Source organism: Delphinapterus leucas, chromosome 20 (assembly GCF_059928025.1).
Source record: "Delphinapterus leucas isolate spDelLeu-1000000601 "Yukka" chromosome 20, BTC_Dleu_Yukka2, whole genome shotgun sequence".
NCBI lineage: Eukaryota > Metazoa > Chordata > Mammalia > Artiodactyla > Monodontidae > Delphinapterus > Delphinapterus leucas.
In genome coordinates this window covers 59,776,059-59,797,026 of record NC_143148.1, presented here as the reverse complement: position 1 = coordinate 59,797,026, position 20,968 = coordinate 59,776,059, and the positions used below count along the sequence as shown (strand labels likewise).

At 64.1% G+C, this 20,968-nt stretch overlaps 1 protein-coding gene across 2 annotated transcripts in view; it reads right to left on the bottom strand.

Moving 5' to 3' along the window:
- Nucleotides 1-20,593, bottom strand: part of ZFPM1 (zinc finger protein, FOG family member 1) — a 67,431-nt gene extending 46,838 nt beyond the window's left edge. The window contains exon 1 of one of the 2 annotated variants that reach the window (XM_089903401.1): nucleotides 20,241-20,593. In XM_089903401.1, the coding sequence (XP_089759527.1) occupies nucleotides 20,241-20,280 (40 nt within the window). In that variant the 5' untranslated portion in view covers nucleotides 20,281-20,593. The remainder of the gene's footprint in view (nucleotides 1-20,240) is intronic. The other variant, XM_089903402.1, reaches the window with a different exon arrangement.
- Nucleotides 20,594-20,968: the final 375 nt, after the last annotated feature.

Sequence of the window (20,968 nt, the reverse complement as noted above, 5' to 3'; positions counted from 1 at the left end):
GAGGACGGAGGGAGACCCCGCCCCGCAGCCCACGCCATGGAAGGTGCAGCCGGCGTTGCCCCTAGCGGGCTGTACCCTACGATAAAGGTGCACCCACGGCCACAGGGACGAGATGCGGACCCCCCGCGGAGCACAGGGGGGTGGGCCTCTCTTCCTCGGGAAGCTCAGGCTGGGAGGGGCCCACAGGCCTCCACTGTGACCCGCCAGCGGCCCTCATCAACCCAGGATCAGTTCCTGCTGACAGCCAGGGCGACCACAAAGAGGATGTTGGCGAGATAATCTTGGCTTATTCGAGTGGGCAGCCTGCCCCGCGGAGGGGAGGGCGAGGGTCTGAACCTCCGTGTGCGCTGGGGGCGTGGGTCCAGATGCCCTCCCACGCTGGTCCTGCCCCCTGCCCCGATACCCGGTGGCAGGCGTGGCCCTGGGACAGGGGAGACGGGAGGGCGCTGGGGGGGGCAGCCTGACTCCCCGCCAAGGGTCGGCTGGATGGTGCTCGGGTGCACCCTGCAGCAGGGGGCTCACTTCTCCTTCCAGAGGAGCAGACATGAGCCCGGACCCTCGGCCTCTCAGGCTTGGTCCCCGCCTTGGGTGGGCAGGCCCCCAACACGGCTGTGGCTGAGTGGCCGTGGATTCACCTGCCTTTGCTGCCAGCCTGTGAGCTGGACTGATGTGCGCAGCCTCCTAGCCCACGTGCACCCAGGCCACGCCCGGGAGGTGCTGGTGGCAGGCCGTCCTGAGTAAGCCAGGCCGAGGAGAGAGGCCAGCCGCGTCACAACACACTCTGGGCCGTGGGAGGGCGAGGAGAGCCCTCGGCGTCGAGGAAGAACTTGGGTGCTCAGAGCGGAGGCCAGCGGAGGCCCCATGCTCTCCGGGAACAGGGACCCCGTACTCTAAGGAACACGAGTGCTGCAACCTACTTCAGCTTTGAACGCATTAAAATACCGTAGGCAGGTATCAGTTGCATACAAAAAAATCCATCCTTTTAAGTGTCATTCACCTTTTGGAGGCATGTTCACTGAAAGATGAGCAGGACAGTCCTAGGTAACCCAGACAAAACCCAGGGCCCCCTGTAGCCCAGGCTCAACAAAGAGACACTTCAGCAGCCCAAATCCCCACCCGCTTCTCTCCAAAGCTTTGCAGGGGTCAGTCAGGATCTGAGACTGCCTTTCCCAGTCACTTCTCCACACCCCTGGCTGACGCAGCGCCTGGCACCCCGGCTTGGCTGTGCACTGTCCTGGCTTCCCTGTCTCTCCCCCAGACCCCTACTGTTCACATCTGTGCTCTCACTTCCTCACAGGAGCTCTGGCAACTGGGCTGCAAGGGCGTGGAGTGCACCTCGGTTCTCCGTCTCTGAAGCCCTGACTGTGGGCCGCGGCCCACCCGACCCACGCCAGTGCCCGCCCTCCCCTGGCTCTGGCGAGGCCGTCCTGGCCTGAACTGTCCCGGCTCAGAACCGCCCGGCCTTCTCGCTGCACACTTACTCCATCACTGCCTTCTCCGTCTCTGTACCTGGAGACTGGGACATCCCCAGCTCTGGTGCACAGTAGGTGCTGCGGGAACTCTGGTGACTGCGGGACAGGTGGGGGAGGGGGACAGGTGGGGGAGGGGAACAGGTGGGCTCAGAGCCGGGCATGGCTGGGGGCCACCCGGGTCCACAGTGGTGGCGGTGGGGGAGTCTGGCATGGCCCCAGAGGGGAGCCTGGGGGCTGAGCCTGCTTGTTGGGGGTGTGTGTGACTAGGGACTCAGCCCCGGGGACCCTGAGCGGGCCACCTGCCCCCACTGGCGGAAAATAAGCCGGCCGGCCCTGCCTGGGGCTCTGAGGCCTGGGTGAGTATGGGGGCTCCACAGGATGCGGGGAGACGGGGCGCTGACACCCGGGGGTCTGCACCACATACCACCCCCAGCCACCACCACTTCCTCCTGTGGCCAGCCTGCAACCGACAGGCGAACTTGGGGGGCTTAAGTGCCCCGGCCCCAGGGCCACGCCCGGATCCCCGGCACGCATCACCCCTCGAGGCCGCACAGGGCAGGAGGGACCACGGGCAGCGCTGGGCCTGTCCCAGGCAGGAGTAATGCCACCATCACCATGACCATGACGACGGTGGCAGAGCAAGCGCTCGGGCAGCCTCTGCAGCAGGCCGGGCTCTAGGCTCATCCACGAGGGACTTCTGATCCTTGTAACGTCCAGGTGGGGAAACCGAGGCACAGAGCGGTAAAGAAGCTTGCCCAAGGCCTTACAGCTACGGGAGCGACGGGCTGCCACCTGCTCTCCCCTCCCGAGCCCTGCATTCTCGCCGAGGCCCGCCCCCCAAACCCACCGTCCCTGTTTGTACAGATGGGGGCCTGCTTGGGGGGCACTTGGACCCAGGTCTGTGTGGCTCCCAGGCCTCCTCTCCCCTCACTCAGCCTCAGTGTCCCTTCCTGGCTCCGCGCCACACAGCCTGAGCCTCGGAGAAGGCCTCCCTCCCCTGTGGGCAGCCCCCCTCCCTGGTCTGTGTGACTGCCGTCTGCCCCCTCGGACTGTTCCCTGAGGCAACGGGGGGGTGTCCGTCTGCTCCCCTGGCTGTGGTAGGGGGTCAGCAGGGGTGTGAAGCAGCTGGCGCCCAGGGCCCCTCCCTCCAGGAACTATTGCTCCCGCTGGCTCAGACCCCGAGACAAGTGTGCACAGCCCTCGACAGTTTATGAAGCTCTGCCAGGACCCGCATCAGCGCCAGCCTGTGGGGAAACAGGCTCCACGGGGCAAAGAGGGCAGCGGGGCAAGGAGCAGCCACCCTTACAGAGCAGCACCTCGGGCCACACGGCTCTTCAGGACCAAGCAGAACCGAGACTGCGCTGTGCCCAGGGTACCTGCCCAGGCCTTGGTTTACCCATGTGGGAAATGGGTATCAACCCACCGACCTCACAGAGCCGCTGTCAGTGCGGACAGGGAAGGGCTTTGCAGGAGATAAAGATGACCCCAGATGGGGGTCCTTCGCAGGAGCACCGTGATTCCTTCCACCAGGCCTTCCATGTGCTGGGTCAACTGTGAGCAAACAGGTCCAGATGGGGGTAAACAGTCTGGGTGGGGGGTGAACACACACCTTGGGTATCATGAAGGGCCAGGATGGGTACAGGATAAAGAATGGTGGGTGGGTGTGGGAGTGGTCACTGAGGGCTCCTCGGAGGAGGCGGTATTTAAGCTGTGACTGTGAATGGGGAACTCTAGACAGAGGGAAGTGCCAGTGCAAAGTCCCGGAATCGGGAAAGAGTTCGGTGGGTTTGGGTGCTGCAGCTGAGGAAAGAGCACCAAGGCTGAGAGAGAGGCAGAGAAGCCGGAGCAGCAGGGTGGCCGGCTGGGGTTTATTCTCGGCACCGTGGGAAACTAAGCGGAAGAATGTGGATGCTGGATTGCAGGAAGGACTCCAGCGTGCAGCTGCTGAGGCCCGGCCACCGCCTCCAGGCAGTCCCCAGTTCTCTGCCACCTCCTTGGTCTGGCTCCGCATCCTCCCCTGCCCAGAGCCTGTCCCGTCTCTCGGGCTAGGGCCAGCGGGCTGGTCCCCCACCTCGGTCCCTGGGGGCAGGGGCCCAGGCGGGCAAGGCGGAGAGAAAGGGGAGCAGAGGAGGCGGGAAGAAAGAGCGGGGCCTGAGAAAGCCCAGAAAGCCCAGCCCGGCTGATAGGGGAGAGATTGGTTTCAGCCGGAGCCGCAGGGCTGCCAAGTCAACATCCTATCGGCGGCCTGCGCTTACTCAACATTCATCACTGCTGAACTCGGAAACTTTATCAACGCTAGAGGTTGGCGCCATCTCCGGGCCTGGCCACTCCCGGCCCTCCGATGGGCCCGATAGCCGCTGATAGATTACACGAGATTGTTTCACTCTGGAGAACCGATTACGAACGCTCCTCGGGGGAGGGGTGCAGACCACGTGGCCTGGGTGGGGCGGGGAGGGCCCCGAGGCCACTTGTGGGCCGAGGCGGTTGTCAAGAACGCACTTGGAGCATGTGGCAGAGACCCCACGTGTGACTGGTGGGGAGGGGGAGGGGCGACGCCACAGCGCGGGGCGGGAGTGGCGGTCAAGGCCACGGCACGTGGCAGGGTGGCCGAGGCCACGGCATAGAGCCGTGAGTATGACGGAGGCCCGGGGAGGAGGAGACAGGAGTCGTGCCCGAGAACAGGGGCCGCAGGCTCTGGAGTGGTTCTCTCCGGATGGGCCGATAAGGACTGACAGATGGGAGTGGGGCCGCAGCTCATGGAGCCGTCCCGCGTGGCCTGCCGTCAGATGGACAGAGGCAGACGGCTTCCTGGTAGGGGATGAGGCTCCGGTGTGACAGGGCCCTGCCATCTGATAGGCGGGGCGGGAGACCCCGAGGGGGATGGGCCGGGCGCCGAGCCCTCCTCAGCTCTCACCCCTGGGGCTGCAGCCCCTTGGGGCCCGTGGCCAGGTACCAGGAGGGCAGGCCTGCCCGGGCTCATCTGCAGACCCAGCCCTCGGGCACGACTGCCCCGGGTCCCACACTAGGGCCCCCGTGAGAGGGTCTTCTCGTCACGGGGACTCCCGCGCCCACTTGGGCTCTGGGTTTCATTCACACCATGGTGCCACGGCCCTGGGGGGTGGCTAGCTCCTCTTCCTCCAGGCAGGCCCTCCTGATGCTCTGCAGATCAGCAGCGGGATGTACACCGGGCCTGGGAGACTCTAGTGTCCAGACTTGGGGCCACACTACCCCAGGTGTCTCTCCAGTGCCCCGGGGATGGCGTGCAGCAAGGAAGGAAGAAGCAGGGTCCTTTGGGCGGGCCTGTTTCCCTGTTGGGTGCGCCTGGGTCATAGGCAGCCAATCTACTCTGCTCCCACTGAGGTCCCGAGGTGCTTCCTGGGCCCACGGGGAGGTGGTGGCTGTGCAGGGCTGGACTCCAGACCTCCTGGCCCAGTGCATCCCTCGTCTCCATGGGGCCCAGAGCCACAGTGTCCAGGAAGCTGGGGGCGGCGGTGCACCTGGGCTTAAATCCCACCGGCAGGCCCCTCACCTCCCTGAGCCCGTTTCCTCAACTGAAACGTTGGGAGTTAAAACAACAGCTTCAAATTCCTGGATAAAAGTGGAAGGAAGGTCACCCAGGGCTGGAAGGAGGAGGGAGTCAGTGTTCCATGGGGACAGAGCTTCGGTTGGGAAGATGGAAAATTTCTGGAAATGGATAGTGTTGATGCTTGCACGGCCTCATGAACGCACTTACTGCCACTAAAGTACACACTTGAAATGGCTAAACGGTAAGTTCTGTATTATCTGTATTTTACCACACACACACACACACACACACACACACACACACACACACACACACACGAGTCTGCCGCCCAGTGCCGTGGAGCACACAGCAGGTGCTCCCTGAGTGCCTGTTCCCTTCCTTAGGGATTCAGAGACACACAGCCCTCCACAGCGACGCGTCTGCCCCACAACGCTGCTCCAGGCCACTGCTGACTGCAGAGATAGGCCAGGGCTTGCCGGGGTCTGGTCCTGCGTCCACGGATCGGGGCTGGAGATGCCGGGGATCATGTCCATGACGGAGGTCAGATGAGCTGACCGGTCCCGTGAACGGTCCCAGGCAAACCTCTGCAGCCGGTCATGGCCCAGCTCTGCTGCTCTCCCACGGAGGGAGCCAAGGTTTCCCTGGCCTGGCTCCAACCCCTGCAGCCCGGCGCCTCCGCCCCCCCCCGCCCCCATCCAGGAATACCCAGTGAGCCCAGACCGAGCACCAGGCCTGTCCCAGCTGCTGTCCTCTCTCCCCAACCGTCACGCCTCTTTCCCGGTTAGGGCTCTTGCCTCTGCTGTTCCCTCTGCCAGGAACGCTCTTCCCCCCACACGTCATCTGCCTCTGCCTAGTCTCTCGTCCACCCCTGTTCCCAGGCAGCCAGCCCCGAAGCAGCAAAGCCGAGGCTCTGCCCACAACCCACGTGGCCACGACCCACGTGGCCACGACCCCTTGCAGGGGCTGTTTTCCTTCCAGTTCCCTCTGTTCCTTGGTTTTGCTTTGCTCCCCTGGGACAGGGCCCAGGGTGGGGAGCAGATTTAGAGCCCGGTCGAGGGAGTATTTATGGAGCACCTGCTGTATGCCCTGCGCTGTGCTGGGGAGGGCAGAGCTGCTGCCCCGCCGTGGTCGCCCAGCGGCAGTCTGGTTCTGGTCTGACGGCCCCCTCCCCGTTTCCTTCCCCTTGATCTCAGCCCGAACTCCTTCCCTCCTCGCCCCTCTGCTACTTTCCACGTATGCATTTTTGAAAAACGCCCACGCCTGTGGCTGCATTTCAGGTCGCAGAGCCCTGTGGGTGCCGTGGGAGCTGGGGGGGCCTCTGGCTGGACTCTGGGCCCCATCTTGCCAACAAGACATCCCAGAGGTGCAAAGTGCCTTTGAACATCGTGAGAATCCCCCCAAGTTTCTTGAACGCTTCCTATGGACATGGCCTCTTGTCAGATAGATTTCTAAAATGGGAGCTGTGGAGAACCCTGTTTCCAGAACACACCACAGCCACAGATAGAGGAGGACGCCCCGGAGAACCTCCTGTGTGAGCCCTCACTGTGTGAATGGGGACACAGGCCCAGGGAGCACACAGAAACCCTGGAGGCAGACAGGCCAGACCCTCCCGTTGTACAGACCGAGAGGCAGGTTTGGCAAAGGGGCTGGACCGTGACTCCCTAGGATGGTGCGGAGGCCCCGCCCCCAGCCTGGTGCTACACCGGGCCGGCAGAGGGAGGGTCCAGGTGAAAATCCCAGCGGGGGAGGGCAGAGGGGGAGGGGACAGCACGCACAGGGGCTGGAGGTGCCCCAGACACGTGGAGTGGGAGGGGAGCTGGCCGCACTGATCTCGGGAGTGCCCAAGTCCTGGCCCCCCAACTCAGGCTGTGGGGGTCTGGGCTCTGCAGGTCAGCAGCAGGTCACCCAAAGGCCTGCCTGTCCATCCCCCTGCGCCCAGTTTTCCATCACTGGGGCAAGGTCCTGCCCAGGACAGTGTCTCCCCACACTAAGGGCCCCCCTGCAGGAGGCCCGCCCCCCCCCCCCCCCCCGCACAGTGCTTAGCCAATCCCTAGGCCTCACTCCTGCTCATTTGCATGCCCATTTCCATTGGCTGAGGACACACAGGTTAGGCCCTGGGTTCCCTGGCTGTGGGGGTGGGGCGTGGGGGGCTCGATTCTGGGGAGACCATGCTGGGTGGGATGGGGGGGTGGCACTGGGCTCTGAGGGCCCTGGGCTGGCTCTCGGGGAGACTGGCTCTGCTGGGCCATTCCGGGGAGCCTGAGGGCTAAGGGGCTCTGGTGGGAGGACCAGGTTCTGGGGGGTGGCTTCTAGGGGTGCCAGGCTCAGGGTGACCCGTCTTAGCCCCAGGTCTGCTGCTCGGGGAGAACTCTGGTTAGAGTGCAGGCACTTCCTTAAATCATCCCCCTCCCTGCCACTATGAATGACTCAGAGCAGGAAAGACACTGACCCAAGGTCACACAGCCAGGACGCAGCAGCACAGCTGGGACCTCGCCTCCAGTCCAGGCTGCCCACCCCGAGCCTCGGTCCTTCCCTCCAGGGAGGGCCTGTAGGGCCACTTCTTATTCTTCGCTGCCTCGTCTCAGGGAGGGCTATTTTTCCGCTTCCTTTGCGAAGTGATGGAGACATTGATGATGATTTTACGAGAACCCGGTCCCCCTGCTTTCACCTTAGATCTAGTGGCACCATTTTCGCGGCTCTGAGTTGCAGGGCGGTGGGCTCGCGGGTGTGTGAGTGTGTGTGAGCGCATGTGCACAGGCTTTGTTCCTGGCATTTTGGTGGGTGAGATAAGAGGAAACAACAGAACCGCTCGGAGAGGCAGGCAGATAGATAACAGCGATGGGGCTGCTCCACCACCAAGCCTATCTGCTCTTTATCGCAGTTCCCTTTTCTTTCTTTCAGGTTGGGGGGGGGAGGGGGCGGAACACACCCCCCCAGCCCACCCCCACACCCGGGACCCGAGCCGAGGGGCCTCCCTCTCAGGCTCCCTCCCTCTGTGTCTAACACACCCAGTGTCCAGGCCCGGAGCTCCTGGCTGGAAAGGGCAGGGGTCCCGAGGGTCGGTGTCACCACTGAGATGGGTGACAGGGCAGCGGTGGCAGGGGAGCATCTGCCCCCGAGAGAGAACCCAGATCCCTCTCATCAGCCCTGCAAAAGGGCCCTGAGGAGGGCTGACTCCTGTTTTAGGACTAGGGCAGGGAGGCCCAGAGAGGTGACACCGTAAGGCTGTGCGGGGCCCGGGATTTGAACCTGGGCCTCCCTGGCCTTGAAGGTGGTGGTCTGCAGAGCAGGTACTGAGCTCCTTCCTTGAGAAGTCCTGTGCGCCCCGGGAGGGCACGGCTGGGCGGGGACAGGGAGGCCCCAGGGGAGATGACCAGAGGGGCCACTGACTCCCAGGCCACTGACTCCCAGCCCGGCGCCTGTGGGGCAGGTCTTAGTGTCTTCAGCCCCGTTTTACAGATGTGGAAACGGAGGCTCAGAACAGGGAAGTGCCTGTGAGCCACAGCGATGGGGGCAGGCTGGACCCCCTAGCCTCCCTCTGCACTCTCTCTGGCTCTGGTGAAAGCAGAGGGTCCAAGGGGAGGGCTCCCAGAGCCACAGGACCGATGTCCCAGAACCACCCAGGTCACTGTGTGAGAGCACAGGGGCCTGGGCCTCTGCAACCTGGAGCCATTTGCCACAAGCAGCCCAGGAAGAATGCTGGTGGGATTCGAGGAGGAGGTGCAGCAGGCACCCCCGCAGGTGCCCTGAGAGAACCCCGCGTCCCCAAAGCATGTGTCCCAGGATGCTCTCCCTGCTTCTCTCCCGTCTCCTGCCTCAAAGGCCGAGGAGGCCGGAAGTGCAGTCACACCCACTGCACAGGTGAGGAAGCCGTAAGTCACTTGCCCAGGCGCCCTCCCCAGGCGGCAGGATTCAGACCCAGTCACCCCACCCTACGCTGGTCCCCCTCCGCCATATACGCACCCACTATACTGGAAATAGCTGACTTCCTTTAGAATACTGAAACAAAATAAAACCCCAAAGACAGAAAGAAACCAACTTTATCACCAAAGGGGCCCATTTTCTGAGGACAGATGAAATGACCTCCAGATGCAAGCAGGAGCAGCCGCCCCATCATCCATCGCTCTTGGACAGGGCTGTGTGGCCCTGAGCAGTCACTCACCCTCTCTGTGCCTGGGCATTTTCCCCCAAAACAGAGAGGACGTCCTCTTAGGGCAGGTGGAAGCTCATGGCCGCCAACATCCCCAGAGCCTGCAGCCAAGAGGGAGGCCCAGACCTTGACCAGGCCTCTAAGTCAGGTCTCTACAGCTTCCTCCCATGCTGTGTGACCTTGGGTGGGTTACTCAACCTCTCTGAGCCTTGAGTCCTCCGAGGAGAAATGAGGTCAGAGGTGCCCCTCCCAGGATGCCGGGAGGACTCTAAAGGATAACACAGGTCACGCCCAGGCCTGGCATATAGCAAGCGCTCAGGGAAGGGAGCTATCAGCTAACAATGGCTCCATTCGGATTTTAAGCGTGGAGTCCCAGAGCCACCCAGAAATGTCACTGACTGTCCAGTCAGGTCTCCTGTCTCTGGGACCACAGAGAATCTCGTTTCTCAAGAGTTGCTTAAAAAATAAATGCAGAAAGCAGGGAAAATGGCCGGCTGTCCTGCGCCTGCCGGGAGCCCCAGGCAGCTCCTCTGCCGGGCTTTCTGCATCGAGGGGGCGAGGATGCCTAGTTTCCCCTCTGTAGCGTCCCCTCGCCCATGGCTGCCGCACCTGTCCCTCAGCGGGGAGGATTAGTCCCACGGTGGCCCTAATCGCACTCATCGCACCATCAGCACCGGATCTCATCCGCTGAAGGAGGCAGCTTTACCCAGACAGACGCGGAGATGGCACCGCAGTCCCATCAGGGCGCCAGCCGTCACACGTGGCGGCCGGGCGGGCCTCCGAAGGCAGGGTGGCTGGGGACCGGGCGGGGAGAGAGAGCTGGGAGCCCCTCCCTTTCTCCAGCTAACTGGCAAGTGGGGCTCCGCCGGGTTCCTTGACATTGACCGGACACCTACTGTGTAGGCACCGCTTGTTCTAGGGGTCAGGGAGAGAGAGGAGAGACCCAAGCCTGGGCCCATTTGACACATGAGGACACCGAGGCCCACAGATACGTCCCAGGAGACAGAGGCAAGGCAGCCGGGTCCACACACCCAGCTCCGGTGAGCTGGTGAGGTTTAAATCTCCCACGAGGGCTCAACCTTTGGCCCTCGTTCCCTCCAACACGGTCCCTGCCGCTGCTGCTGCCTTTCCCAGCAGAGGCCTCTACCTTCCCTCCCCAGCCCGGCCCGTGGACACTGCCTTTGCGCAGAGGCCTGGGAGGTGCAGGCTGGACGTGCCAAGGTTGATGGCCGGCCCAGGGGGACAGGACAGGCCGGGAGAGACGGCCCCCACCCTGCCCACCCTCCTCCCTACCTTCTTTTTCAAAAACATAATTTATCTGTGTATTATCAAGAAATCCAGACACTTTAATCAGTGAGCTATGAAGTCAGAATTTCCATTCTTATCTGCGGGAGGAGTGGAAATGGAGGAGATAGCGCGAGGGATCGCTGGTGGGGAATGTTAATGGGTGGAGAGGCTGGGCCATTGGCCACGGAGACGCCGTATCTCCCCCATTATCAAGGCCATATCTCGCCAACCATCTCGGCGCGGTAATGGGGCCAGTTCAACTTTCCGAGTTATCACGGGAGCTGAAACCTGCGCCTGCCAGAGGCCTGGACCGGGGAGACAGTTCGGGCGGACCAGGCCCCGGCGGGCAAAGCCAGGATGGAGAGGAGGACCTGGCCAGGGCCCATGAGGGCCTGGGTGCCCACTGACCATCAAGGCCACTGCAGTGAGGGTGTGTGTGTGGCGGGGGGTGGCCCCTCTGCTCTCTGGGAAAATGGCTGGTTTCAGCGGAGCTGGGTGTGTGCATATTGTGCAGGAGGGGAAACTGAGGCAGGAGGCCACCTCAGAGCCCCAGTGGGGCTGGGGTGGTCCCAGGCCCTCCCGAGCCATGCCAGGCCCATGAAGTGGAAAGGGTGGGTGGTGTGGGGGCATGGTGGGGGGACCGGGGTGTGGGCAGCCTGCCCTCCTGCCCTGTGGCCCGCAGGGTCCCCATCACCTCTGCTGGAAGCCTCTTCCAGGCCCCAAGCCCCAGGAGGGGGAAACATCAGCTACAAAGCCAGCAGGGTGGGGACATCCTGGTGGGCTCTGCGCCTGCAGGTCCCGACCTGAGGCTCGGGGTACGCTCAGTGTGGCCCTAAAATGCTGGGGCTTCCTGCCTGCCCTCAGGGCCCCGGCATGGGATGCCCCAGGGGATGGGGCACCCAGGGCCCATAAACAGAACACATCTGCCCATTCAGAGGAAAGGGCCTCCAAATCCACTTATTCCCTGGGAGCACTTAAGCTGAGATGCGGAGCGAGAGTCTCAACCGAGGACCACCCCCCACCTGCTGCCTAGAGGTCCCATGTGACCAGGAACTGCCCCAGGAGGGCCTGGCCTTCGTGTGCCGGTTCAGCTGTGGCTCTGGTCTCTCTCCTGCAGCTGGAAGGCTGGGCAGCGGCCACTTTGGCCCAAGAGGGGTAGGGACTTGCCCAAGGTCACACAGCCACCAAGGAGACCAGAGTAGGACGCTGCCTGGAACAGCAGGAAAGCCTCAGTTTCCTGGATGTAAACATGGGTGGCACCAAGCCCGGCAGGGAGAGCTCTGGCCCTGGACACCACAACCGTCGCCATCCTCTCCTCACTCCCAGGGTGGGGAGCTCGAGCCGCGGTCCTGAGTCTGACCTTTAAACCCTCTAAGCCTCAGTTTCCCCTCCATGCACCGGGCTAACTGCTGAGCCCCCCTCAAAGGCTGTGAGGGGAGGACGTGAGCTCACGGCTGTAAGTGCTGGGCACCCAGCAGGGGCTTAGTAAATGCTCAGCTAACGCCTGCTCTAATGACCAGTGACCATGAGCTGGGGTTAGTCTCGGGATGAGCTTGGGGCCCCAGTAAACTCGGGTCAGATGGGGGAAGCCTCAGCTTTGTCTCTCGTTGCAAGGGGCCGAGGGCCCGATGCCAGAGCAGCCCGAAGAGCAGCGAGGGGCTTCCCCAGGCCCACCAAGCCCTCCCTGGGGGCTGAGAGTCCAGCAGTGCAGCATGGGCCCGCTGTTCCAGTGGAGGGCTCTCTAGCAGCTCTTACCCGCTGCCCACCGCAGGAAGGAGCCGAGACCCCTGGCCCTGTGGCCCCCTGGCCTCCCGCTCCCCGGGTCTGACTTGCAGGGTGGAGAAAAGGGAAATGAAGGCAGGAGGCTGTGGCAGGTGCAAGTGGCCAGGGCAGATCGGGAAAGCTGGAGGGCTTAAAGTGAGACACCAAGAGGAACTGACAGGAAGCAGTGCAAGGGAGATGGGGGAGGGGAGAGGTGTCCCCCTTCCTCTTCATTTTAACTTTGACAAACGACAGACGACGCAGAGGCCCTGGCCCAGGCTGGACCTCTGCTGTAAGGTCTCACCAGCCTCGCTGCCTGCGAGCTCAGCATCACAGCTGTACTTTGTAGGGGAACCAACTGACTTGCACCCAGCCCGGTGTCCCCAAGACATCCCCGTCCTGCAGAGGTGGAGACTGAGGCTCAGGGAGGCAAGGTGAGCCTCCCGGCAGAGCCCAAGAGCCCCACCGCAGGGAAGCTCCGGCAGCCACCCAAGTGCAGAGCCCCCTCCTCCCAGGAAGCAGCCCGCCCGCCACTTCTGGGGGTGTCTAGCAGCTGGCACAGGGTTGCACAGACTACCCCATCAACCCCATCTCCACATCGTTCGAGTGCTGTGTGACCCTGGTGCAACCACCCACCCTCTCTGATCCTCTTTTTGGGGTGCAAAATGGTTTGAGAACCCCAACCTCAGTGGGTGTATGGAGAATCACAGGAGGGGACGTCGGCGAAGTGCTTACAGGGGGTAGGCTCTGAGGCTGACTGGCTGGGTCTCTGTCCCCACCCCGCTCCAGCCCTGGGGTGGGGCCCGTGGGAACCAGGAGCACTGGGGCCAGGGCCAAGCTCGCCCCACGCCGGGGCTCGTGGAAGCTGCACACCAGGGCCCCATCACCTCTTTTACGGGAGGGGAAAACACGGCTGTGGAGCCGGCAGGCCCAGGGGAGGCAGATCGAGGGACAGGAGGTAGAGGGGAGGGGCCTGCCTATCTGTGCCCCAGCTCTGGCCCAAGGTCAGCCACCACATTCCTGCCCCAGCGGGCGCTGCCTTCTCCCAAACAGGAGACTCGGGGGGAGGGAGGAGGGAGGGGAGGCGGGGAGGAGCTGGGCCCAGGAGGCCCTGGGAGGACACAGGATGACTCAGGAGGGCAGGACAGGTGACTGGGGGGCCGAGTGGGCACTGCCCAGAGAAACCTCAGCCCTCCTCTGGGGTCCACAGACCCAGCTCCTGGATCACAAGTTCCTGAGCATGTTACTGTCTCCCAGGGCCTCAGTTTTCTTGCCTGTAAAATGGGTCAGTCAATAACAATGATAATCGTAACAGCAGGTAAGACCCTTGGGCAGGAAAGGGACTGATGGGGCCTGGGCCCGCCCCGCCTAAGGTGCAGTCAGGGCACCCGGCCCACGACTCCCTCCCTCTTCAAAAACTAACACATAAAGGGGAGGAGGGTGGGAGGCAGGCCTCTGTGTGAAGCGTCCAGCCCTTGGGGCTTCTGGCAAAACGTCAGTAGTGCAACCAGCAGCTCCCGGGGCTGCCACGTCCACCAAGGACCTGCCTGCGGGACTGCACTTTACAGTTTGTATCTGGGAATCTCACGGACCCCACATGCAGGTCCCAGGAGGGAGGTGCTCTTATTAAGCTTCTGCTCCAAAAGCAGGAACCGAGGCAGGAGAGAGGCCACCTGCCCACAGGGTCACAGCAAGGCCAGGACTCGAGGCCACGTGGCAGCCCCCCGCTGCAGTGGCCTCCCGCTCCGGAGACAAGGGCTGGCCTGCAGCCCGGAGCCCTCGGAGGACGGTGCGGGCCCCGATCTCTGAGCTCCCACTCCCTGCTGTGGGGCACCAGGTGGGGATGGAAACCCCGGGCCCGGAGGCAAAGGTCCCTGTTCTCAGCCCGCCCAGTGGTCCCAGGGACAGCTGGGGTGGGTGGGAGCAACACGCCACCCATCAACCAACAGCCCAGCCCCTATCTCACCTGGGATCCCAGGTGTGCTCTGCTCATCACCTTCTGTGTCCAAGCCCCGCGTGAGCACCGGACACAGCCTCTGGGGTAGATGCCGTGTCACGTGTCACCCCTGTTCTACAGATGAGAAAATAGGAGACGCTCCCGGAGGCCACTCAGCTCGGGGCTGTGGTGCTGGAGTTGAAAGTTGGGGGGTGGGGGGTGGGGGGGGAAGAAGGACAGGCGTCTCTCAGACCCAGACTGCCCTCATCGCCTCCTTGCCTGGAGGCAGGACTTTAGTCCCGGCCTCCTGATGTCTTCAAAACCTCATTTGCAAAATGGGGCACTGGACTGGGATGTGCCCATTGAACCAGGGGGCAAACTGAGGCAGAGAGGGGCCGCCCACACTGATGCTGCCCGGGGACCCTCGGCAAGCCGCCGTTCCTTTCCAGGCCTCCAGCTCCTCCTCTGTGAAATGGGCACAGGGACACAGGAGGCCCTGGGGTCCTCTCAGTGGGCTGCCCAACCCCACAGCCCCTCAACTCTGGGCTGGCTTGGTCCAAACCCATCCAGAGCTCAGGCGGGGAGGTGAGGGGTGGGTGGGGGACAGAGGAACTTCGTTGGCAACTCCCCTCCTCTCTGACGAGGAAACCGCAGCCCGGAGAGGGCAAGCAACGTGTGCAGTGTGCATAGCCCGGGCACCTGCCTGGCAAGTTGTAGCTGGAACGGCTGGAGGCGAAGGCCAGCCACGAAGAGGAGAGACGGGAGGGGGGCAGGTGCGGGCCCCACTTCCTAGGCAGGGTCCTTGCATGTGTTTCATTCTCTGGGGACAGCTTGGGAAAAGGGATTTGTCCATCACAGATAAGCTGGAAACCACAGATCTAACTTGACCGATGGACCACAAAGATACTGTGGGGGAGGACGATGGGGATGCTGGCAGCTGTCTGAAAAGACGTGTATTTCCCGTCTGTGCTCACAGCTGTGCTCAGGGACCACCAGTGTCGGCATCCCCATTCTGCAGATGGGGAAACCGAGGCGAAGGCACTGAGGCTGGAAGGGGCTGAAAGAAGCCAGAGGGAAATCCTCCAAGTCTCGGCTTGAACCCAGGCCCTGGTGAGGGGGCAGCCCTGACGGGAGCCTGCCCTCCCCTCCTCACAGGGACACATGCACTGCGGCCTGAAGGCGGCTGAGCCCTTACCCACGGGGCCATCCGCCTCCTGCTGCCAAAGCCGAGGACACGGAGGCACAGGGGCACACTCCGCAGGTGTTGCTGCCCCCTCTCCTGCCACCCTCTCGGGCCAGGTCACTCCTGCCTGGGTAGGGAACAGCAGGTGAGGTCCAGAGAGTGAACTTGTGATGGCGGCCTCAGTCTCCCCGTCTGTGAAATGGGGACAGGGGCCATGGGGCAGCGCCAGGAAGATCCAAGGGTATGGGGGCCGGTGGCAGGAGCCCAGCCAGGCACCCGGGCCCGGGGCTACGGGGCTGGCGACAGCGGCCGGGACGCAACAGCTGCCTCCAGGAGAGGGCCTGTCGATGGTAGATAGTCCGCCCGGGAGTGTTATTCCCGAGCCCGGCAAGCCCCAGGAACGTCTGGTTGGCATAGAAACAGGAGATAAGGGGTACAATTAATGGCATCGTGTTCCCTCCTCCTTTCTTCCCCAACTGACCCATTTAAATCCCTGGCGGTGCTGGTGCCATGCTGGGCTCCCAGTGACCTCTGGGGAGGGGCTGGCTAGGTGGGCGGGATGATACTGGGGCTCAGGGCACTGGCAGGGCTGGATGAAGCCTCCTGGGACCCCACCCCCCTACCCTGCGCAGAAACATCTCCGGAAGGAGGTCACAGGAGACTCGGCAAGGGCAGGGCTGGGGAAAGACCCCTGGGCACCTCTGCTGCCAGAGGCCCATTTCACAGGTGTGGAGACTGAGGCCGGGGAAGCCCAGAGGCAGACAAAGGCAAGAGACTGTGGGAAGCGGCGTGATGTTCACAGCTGCCTGCCTTCCAACTCTGGCTGTCATTTTCTTGGGTGAGAAACTTAACTTCTCTGTGCTTCGGTTTCCCCAAGATGTAAACGGTAAGAACAGGACCTGCCTTAAGATAACACGTGGCCTGACACAGAGTAAGCCCCGTGTGTATTAGCTACTATAGATATCATTATTACTATCTAACGAGCAAATGAGCCGTCTGTCTTCCCAAAGGCCCAGGAATGCAGGAAAACCAGCGTGAAGGCCCAGCCTCAGGGCCTGAGAGCTCGGGGCCGGGGGGGCCCCCGGCTGCCGCCCACCAGAGCTCTGCTCAAGGCCAGGTTCAGGGAATGGGGGCTGGGAGCCAGTCTCTGCGTCTCTAAGGCCCCGGTCCCTGGCTCAATGTAGCTTGGCCCCCATGCCCCCAGGGCTCTGAGGAGGGCGCGGAGGCCAGCTGAGGGCAGCCATGGTGCCCGTCCACCCCCGGGTGGCAGGCAAGGTCACACCTGATTTCCAGAGACGGGAAACTGAGGCTGCAGAAGGCACAGCCACCTGCTCATGGGGCTCGAGTTACGGGCAGCCGGGTTGCCAAAGCCCCGTGTTTCCTTGCTTCTCTGCCATCACAGTGGGGTGGTGGGTACTGCAAGGTGACCCCTGGGAACCAGGCAGCTTCCCAGGAGCCTCCCATACCTGGCAGGGGGAGGTGCATCGCTCTGTGCAGATAATCCTCTCAAGTCCATAAAAACTGAGAGACCACCTCACCCCCCTTCCGGCCAAACCCAGTCTCTCTCCGGAACCGGCCCTCACCAGAGGCACGGCCAGCCTCCAGGTGGGCGTCTGCCTGCTGGGGAGAGCGGGGCAGGTGGCTTAAAGCTCGGAGTGAATGAGTCATCCTGTGGCCACCAATAATTTGCTTAATCAAGCTCCGAGAACGTGTGAAAAACACCTCCATCTGCAATGGAGCAGCTGTTCGGGCTGGGACTTCTTCCGGGAGCCCCGCGCCTGGCTGGCCTCGATTTCCACTTGGCATCTGGAGCCATGGTCCCCAGGGGCCCTCCCACTGCAAAAGGGCTCTGTGGTCCCCTCAGCATCCCCAGTCTGACCTGGGGGCTTGCTCCTGTCCCCACTGTCCAGAGTTGGAAACTGAGGCTAGCCCACTGTCCCTGGAGGCACCCCCAACAGCTGGCCTCTTCCTGACCCCCTCTGGGGGTCCCCCCTTGCAGGCAGTGCCCCACCTGCCCCCATCCACCCCCACCTCCCCGGTTTCCGTACTGCTCTCTGCTGGCCCCTGGTCAGCTCACCACCCCCCTGGCTCCCCAGGGCAGTGGCTGCGACCCCGTACTCGCATTCAGCAAGTGCTCAGTGAAGACGTCCTAAGTGAATGAAGGCAGGTCTGAGCAGACCTTCCCTTCTGATTTGGGGGACCTGCTCAGAGATGCCAGCACACTGTGTCCCCCCCAACCTCGGCTCGGCAACAGAAGCCACTTTGATTCTTTTTTCAAGAAAACTCCACGCAGCTTACACTTACCACTTGACAGGAAGAACACCAACCCCAACTTGATTCAAGGGGGAAAACACCCTCTCTCCTTCTGGAGGTGACAACCCTGACTCTGCTATCTCACACCATCTAATAGGAATCAGGGTTGGGTGTCCTCCCTCCCCTCCTCCCCGCTCCTGGCCGGTGCAAAGTCAGTTTTCTTTCATTTTGACGGACTGTACCACCCGCAGGGGGAGGATCAACTTCCTGGCAATGAAGTGTGTTTGGGATGAAAACTCGCCCAAACGGACGCACGCCCCTCCACCCCTCCCCGGCAGGTCGGAGGCCCCCCACTCGCCCCAGCCGCGACGCCCCCGCGCTGTTGTTGCCTCGAACGCGGCGGGGCCTGGTAGCCATAGATAAGGGCTCTTATCGCTTTGGGAGATCGCCATCCGGCCGACCGGCCCGGCGCTTATCTGAGCTCACATCGACCCGGGCGGGAGGAAACCTCGGCGGGCCAGGGCGCCGGGGGTCCCGAGCTGCGCTCCGCCCCGCGCTCCCCGCCAGCGCGGCCCGGCCTATCGTCGCAGCCATCTGGCCGGCCAAGGCCGCGCTCCCGCCTCGCCCTCCCCCGCTCCCACGTTTGAAGTTAATAAATGGGAGCGCCTATCGCCGCCGCCATCGGTTGTGCGCCTTATCAGCGCGGCACATCTATCTCTGCGCGGAACAAAAGGCGCACAGAGGCGCGGGCAGCTGCGCCCCGGCTTTGGTGGGGGCCCGGGGGGGCGGCGGCCCCAAGCGCTCGGGCCCCTCCCCTCCACACCCGCGGCCTGGTCGCAGGTGAGGCCAGAGCGGCGGGCACACAGCCGCCAGGGCCCTACGCACAGCCGCAGGCAGAGGGCGGGCGGCAGAGGGCGGGCGTGCGGGCGCCGCCGCTTGGTGACAATCAGCGCTCGCATCTTAACGCGCCAAGATCTGCCAGGGGGAGGAGGCGCCCGGGGCCGCGGGCTGAAGGGAGGGTGCCCCGGCCCCGCCTCCCAGGGCCGGCCCTCTCCCCAGCCCGCTTCCCGGGCGCGCTGAAGGTGGACCGCGGGGGCTCGCCCTCGCGCCCGCTTTGGTCCCTGTCCCCAACACGCACCGCTCGGTCGACCCAGCTGAGCCTGGGCGCTCGCTCCGCTCTGGGCCTTATCGGCTCTGGCGATCGGCTCCCAACCTGCGATCTCCCTGCCCGCGCTATCTGCATTTCTCATCACGCTGAAACACATACACACGCACACACGAGAACAGACCGAACAGAGGCGCACAGGGGAGGAGGGGAAAAAGAAACCAGAGAACCAGCGCAGATCGGGACCTGTGGGTGGTTTTAATACTTGAGTTGACTTGATAGAAAGCGACTTTCGGAAAACAGGTCCCGCTTGCACACTGAGGAGTCGGGTTACGGGAACCCGGATTCATGCTTGCCTTCCCCCTCTCTGGGACCTCGGGAGTAGACACTCCCCCAGGAGCATGCACACAGGGTTCTGGTGGCAATGGTCATGTGGACAGAAGAGGCAGTGCGGGGGAACATGGGGCTGGGCAGTGGTCTGGCCCCCTCTTCGTCTCCTGGGCAGCCCCAGCGACCTGCTGGTCTGGCCGGGGAGATGTGGCCCCGCACTCTGGCCCTGGCAGCAGAGGCGCGAAGTTATTACTGGCGTGGGGTGGGGAGCCGTGCTTCCTGTGCACTGCCCTCTCTCTCCCTGCTCAGGCAGCTGAGTGGCCCCAAGAGTACGGGGCGCTCTTTATCTCGGGGGGGCATCATCCGTGTGGACACAGCAGCTGCCTGCCCCCCTCCCCCACCGGGGGAGTGGCCTGCGGGCCACACGGGTGAGACACTTGGACGCGTGCGGAGGCGACCCTGGCCCAGGACTGAGTCCCAGGAGACCCCTCCCCGACCCCTCGGCTAGAGGGTGTGTGTGACCGCAAGCCACCCAGAGCACAGCGCCCCTGCAGTCCTGGCTGGGACCCAGGGAGGGGAGGACCTCCAGGAGGCTGTCCCCGGGCAGGGAAGGCTCGAGTTCGAGACCCAGAGACAGGGCTGGAGCCCAGCGCGTGGGCTGAGGTAGCTACACCTCCACCCCCCAAGCCAGGCAGCTCTGCAAGCCAGCGGGAGTGGGGGTGGGCGCCGGCGGGTCTCCGCCTCTTGGCCGTGCACTTCCACGCGCCCCGGGTGCCCCCTCTCCCTCCCAGGTCTCTCTCTTTCTCCCTCTAGATACAAAGCCTGGGAGAGTCAACCGCGCGAGATAAGATCACAATTTCAGCCCGTCCCGACAGAGCGATCTTATCAGGATGGGACTTGCAGAATGGAATATTTTAAACTTTATCTGAGCCCAGATCGGGCCGCCTTATCGCCGCACCATCTCGGGGGATGCGGGGGAGGGGCAGGCCGCGAGGTGGCCGCGCCCCCAGCAACCCCGTTCCGGCCCTCTGGGCGGACACCCCCACCAGGCGGGACCCCCGGTGCCGGTGCCGAGACGCGGGGGACCGGCCCGCCAGCGGAGATTAGATTACGGCGCGCTTGGCACACAGCGTGGGGGGCGCGGCGCGGGGTGAAGGTCGCGGGCGCCGCGGGCAGAGCGGCACGGACCGGGGGCGGACTGGCGGGGGTCGGGGCCGGCGGGCAAAGTTTGACTCACGCTTGATCTGCCGGGGGTTGCTCTGTTTCCTCCTGGACATGTCTCCGGCGCCGCGCGCCCTCGTGGCGGCCGCCTCTAGCCCCTGGCGGGCGGCGGCGGGCGGCGGGGGCGCGGCGGGGCCGCGGGGCGGCTCATGCCCCCGGCCCCTGGGCTCCGCGGCCGCCCCGGCCCGCGCCCCCAGCCCGCCGCGTCCGGCCCGGCGCCGCTGCGGAGGCCGGAGGCTCGGCCCTGCTGTGCGGCCGCGCGGACCGCCGGGGCCGGCGGGCGGCGGGCTGCTGCCGGCTCCTCCGCCTCCGCGCAGACGCCGCCGCCGCCGCCGCCGCCGCCGCCGCCGCCGCCGCTCGGCTCTTCTCAATGGAACCTGCGGGCAGCGCGCGGCGAACCGGGCGGCCTCGGCCCGGGCGCTCGGGGCGTGCGGGCGGGGCGTTCGCGTCACGGCGCCGCGCCTCCGGGCCCGCCCCCACCGCTGGCCCCGCCCCCAGCGCCGCGGCCTCGCCCCGCCTGCACAGAGTTGGCCCGCCCCCGGGCGGATCTTGTTACCTCGCGGCCCTGGCCCCGCCCCGCCCCACCGCCCTGGCCCGCCCCTGGACTGGCCCTGTTTCCTCGCCGCAATGGCCCCGCCCCGCCTTCTGGCCCCGCCCCCAGAGAGCTGAACCCACCCCCGGCCCTGGGTAGACCTGTGGCCTCCTCGACTACTCCTTCGGCCCTACCGCTTTGTCCCCAGACCC